This window comes from Danaus plexippus, chromosome 19 (assembly GCF_018135715.1).
Source record: "Danaus plexippus chromosome 19, MEX_DaPlex, whole genome shotgun sequence".
In the NCBI taxonomy this organism is placed as follows: domain Eukaryota; kingdom Metazoa; phylum Arthropoda; class Insecta; order Lepidoptera; family Nymphalidae; genus Danaus; species Danaus plexippus.
This window is the reverse complement of record NC_083549.1, coordinates 4086149-4089709: the sequence shown is the minus strand read 5'-3', so window position 1 is coordinate 4089709 and position 3561 is coordinate 4086149. Positions and strand designations below refer to the sequence as shown.

General features: G+C 31.5%; 1 protein-coding gene across 1 annotated transcript; it reads right to left on the bottom strand.

Moving 5' to 3' along the window:
* Window positions 1–1574: 1574 nt before the first annotated feature.
* On the bottom strand, window positions 1575–3561 carry LOC116768047 (tyrosine--tRNA ligase, cytoplasmic). The gene is made up of 2 exons (XM_032658665.2): window positions 3426–3561; window positions 1575–3260 (listed from the first exon to the last, which is right to left on the bottom strand). The coding sequence occupies exon 2, from the start codon at window positions 3239–3241 to the stop codon at window positions 1667–1669; it is 1575 nt and encodes a 524-aa protein (XP_032514556.2). The 5' UTR covers window positions 3242–3260; window positions 3426–3561; the 3' UTR covers window positions 1575–1666.

Below are 3561 nucleotides of genomic sequence, written 5' to 3'. Positions count from 1 at the left end.
GCAGAGCCACCAGCGTCATTATGACGAAGCCAATAACTCGTATCAGCTGACGGAATGCCACACATACATATATATATTCTCACTCATTTGTGGAAGAGCCTCGCAGTATTTTATGTTTTCATCAATGATGTAATTAATATTATTTAAATGAAACTAATATATTTCAGAAATACGACGCGGATTTTATTATTTAAAAACTAGATAATCCCGACATTTCGTCTGCCCGTGATCACGGTTGCTGAAAAGTAACCGAAATGTCGGGATTATGTAGTTTTAAAATAATAAAATCCGCGTAGTATATCCGAAATATATTCGTTTCATTTAAATGAATAAAACTCGCGAAAGTCTTAGATCTCATTAATGAATATTATCCTTAGTATTCAACATGCTTCTATCATCTGATTGTTTGTTTTTATCTTGTCTACAACTATTTGTTAGGACCCATTTACCATTAACATTCCTATATTCTAATTTTGAAGTTAATATAAAAAAAGTAAATTAAATACTTTACAATCTAGCAAATTATCGGTAATTTTCAGTTAATTATCAGCTATCTTTAAAAAGGTTTCACTTCAATCATGGTTTTGTAAAACTACACTTTACTTCTATACTTACTATTTTTACAGATTACTATTTATGAAAAATCTTTTTTAGAGCTATCTCGTTCTAAATTTCATTATTCATATTCATCAATGAACAGACATCATTGAACTTTAAAAAGATGTATGTCAGTGCATATATGGAAGTTTTATCTGTTTATTTTAGAAAATAATGGTTTCGAAATAGAAAAACATAAAAATATATATTTTTTTTACAAGACTCACAAAGCATTTGCCTATTTTAAAATTAAAAATGCAAAAAATATTTTTTATTGCCTTAAGAACCTTTTGGTTGTTAGCCAGCTATGATGGATCCGAACATACTAAACGTAGTATCTTTCTCTTAGTCAACTTTAGCTTAGGAAGTACTTTTAGCACTAACCACTGTAATCAACATAATCGATTGTCGTATACTATGCTATTTATTCAAAAACCATATGCTTCCAACACGTCACTCGATATGTTTTTTTGGTGTCCTTCAATAAATTCATTAGCGTATCATGAACTTTCTTCTGCAGTAGTAGTGCAACGTCGTCATATATATCATTCTATTTGAATAAAAAAAAAATAGGCTTGAAATTGCTGTTTACTGTTCTAGAAAACAGAAATCTATGTTTGAAAGAGTAGAAAGTTTGTATATGTTCTAAATTTAAACTTCTAACCTATTATGTTATACTAATAAAGGTATCGTCAATGTAATATTTTTTTTTGGTTTATATAAAATTGGTTTTATTAAACTAAAGTTTTATTTAGCAAAGAGTTTATAATATTTATAAAGAAACTTCAAAATTTAGAAGTATTACTACCAAAAGGTTTTATTAAAAAATTAATTATATCATCTTAAATCAAAATTAAATCAATATAATTTCAACCAATAATGATTAATTTATTTAAATAAAGATAACAATATTAACAATATGTATACTATAATAATAAAATTTATTAAATTAATACATTATTAATTATAAAAAAAAATTATTTGTAAAATAAATTCTTTATTCAAAATGAAACAAGCAAATGCAATAACCAAAAACAGTTATCATAAATAACATTTTTATCTTATCCTATTACTTGATGGGTGCATTCTTCATGGAACCGGATGTTACTGGATTGCCATTCACTTTACTGACAAGTTTGTTACCTTGCCACACAGCAAACAAATCATCATTAGTCTTTAGATCAACCTGTAGTTTCTCCCAAACTTTTTTCTTGGGATTCAATACATCATCTGGCTCCCCTGTTTCATAGCCTTCAATAACAATTCTATCGCCAGGTTTGCTGTCTTTAGGTACTACAAGAGGTTCTACTTGTTTTGGTTCGTCAATAGATGCACAGAGAACCATACCCTTGGATTCGACACCACGCATCTTAGCTGGTTTTAAATTGCATAGAACAACTACATCTCTGTTCTGCATTTCCTCTATTGGTACAAAGTTGACAAGACCAGATACAATTGTTCTAGGCTCATCTTCACCAAGGTCAATCTTCTCAACATAGAGAGCGTCAGCATCGGGATGTCTTGATACATCAACTACGCGACCAACTCGGATATCTAATTTGACAGGGCTTATTTCATCAGAGTTTGAATTAACATTTCCCTTTACTTTTACTGGAGGTGGATAAGCTTTCTTAGTGAGTTCCTGAAGTTTAGGATCCTTAAATATTTCTTGAACAGGTGCAAGCAACTTGTTTATAGCTTGTTCTACAGATGCTTTTAAGTCACCTGGATGGATATCTTGTTTTGCAAAAGCTGCTTCCAAAGCTTCAAAATTATCATACTCGGCATTGCCACCATGCTCTTCAGCTCTATAAATTTTGAATGTTTCACCAGCTTTCATTAACGGAAACACAACATGTTTAGTAAATGACAGGACACCATTTTCAGTAATGTTGCCTGGTTCACAGAAAGCTTTCTTAAGCTTTTTCTTAACATTTGCTGGATTGTCCAATAAGTCTATCTTACTGTCCTCTTCTGAAGCAGACATTTTACCACCTGTCAGACCTGGTACCATTGGATTCATAAGGTGCACCCTTTTGGCATAGCCCAGCTGAGGTAGATACTTCTCAGACATTGTGAATATTTTTCTCTGGTCAATACCACCAAATTGTGCATCAACCTTTAAATACTCTTCATCCAATGCTTGCAAGCCAGGATACAAGAGACCACTTAGTAATGGATGCTCAACTTGTTTTACAACCTCTGCACCAGCTTTTCTTGCATCATGATCTGTTATAACAGATGACATGCGGTATACATCCAATGTGTATTCTTTGCTTAGCTGATATTCTGTACCTCTAACAAATTTTAGTTTGTCTAGGGGAACATTTATGGAAGTTAACATAGCTTTGATGGCTGCTTCATAGTATTGTGTTCGCAAGGATAATAACTCCCATGGTGCTTTCATGTTATCTAAATAGGCATGTAAGTCAGCAAATAAAATTGTTACCTCACACCCTGCATTTAGAAAATCAGCAATCTTAGACATTGGCACGAAATATGCCACATGAGGTCTTCCAGTTGTCGCGGTGCCCCAATATATTTTTAAGTCCCGTTGTTTCAAAATTTCTGTGAGTCTTTCATCACCCAACACTTCTTGTAAGTTACGGGTTATGAGCGTTTTCTTTTCTTGCCAATTATCCATATTTGTTGTTTTAGTTAACCTGAAACAGACAAATTTTACACATACATATTGAATTTTTGAAAGATTTTCCTATAGGAAAGTAGTAATTTATACATTATGTGAGGTAATTAATTATTTTATATTGCTATATTACTGTTATGGTTTAAAAATATTATACTAATAAGTGTATTTAATAAACTCTTACTTTTATCTAAAGAATCCCATGAAGAATGAATAGGTACAATATATATAAAATATAAGGTACACCGTAAGACAGCAGGGCATGCAAATGCATGTAGCTTTCGTGACAGTGACGTCGACAAATATACAGAATATAAATA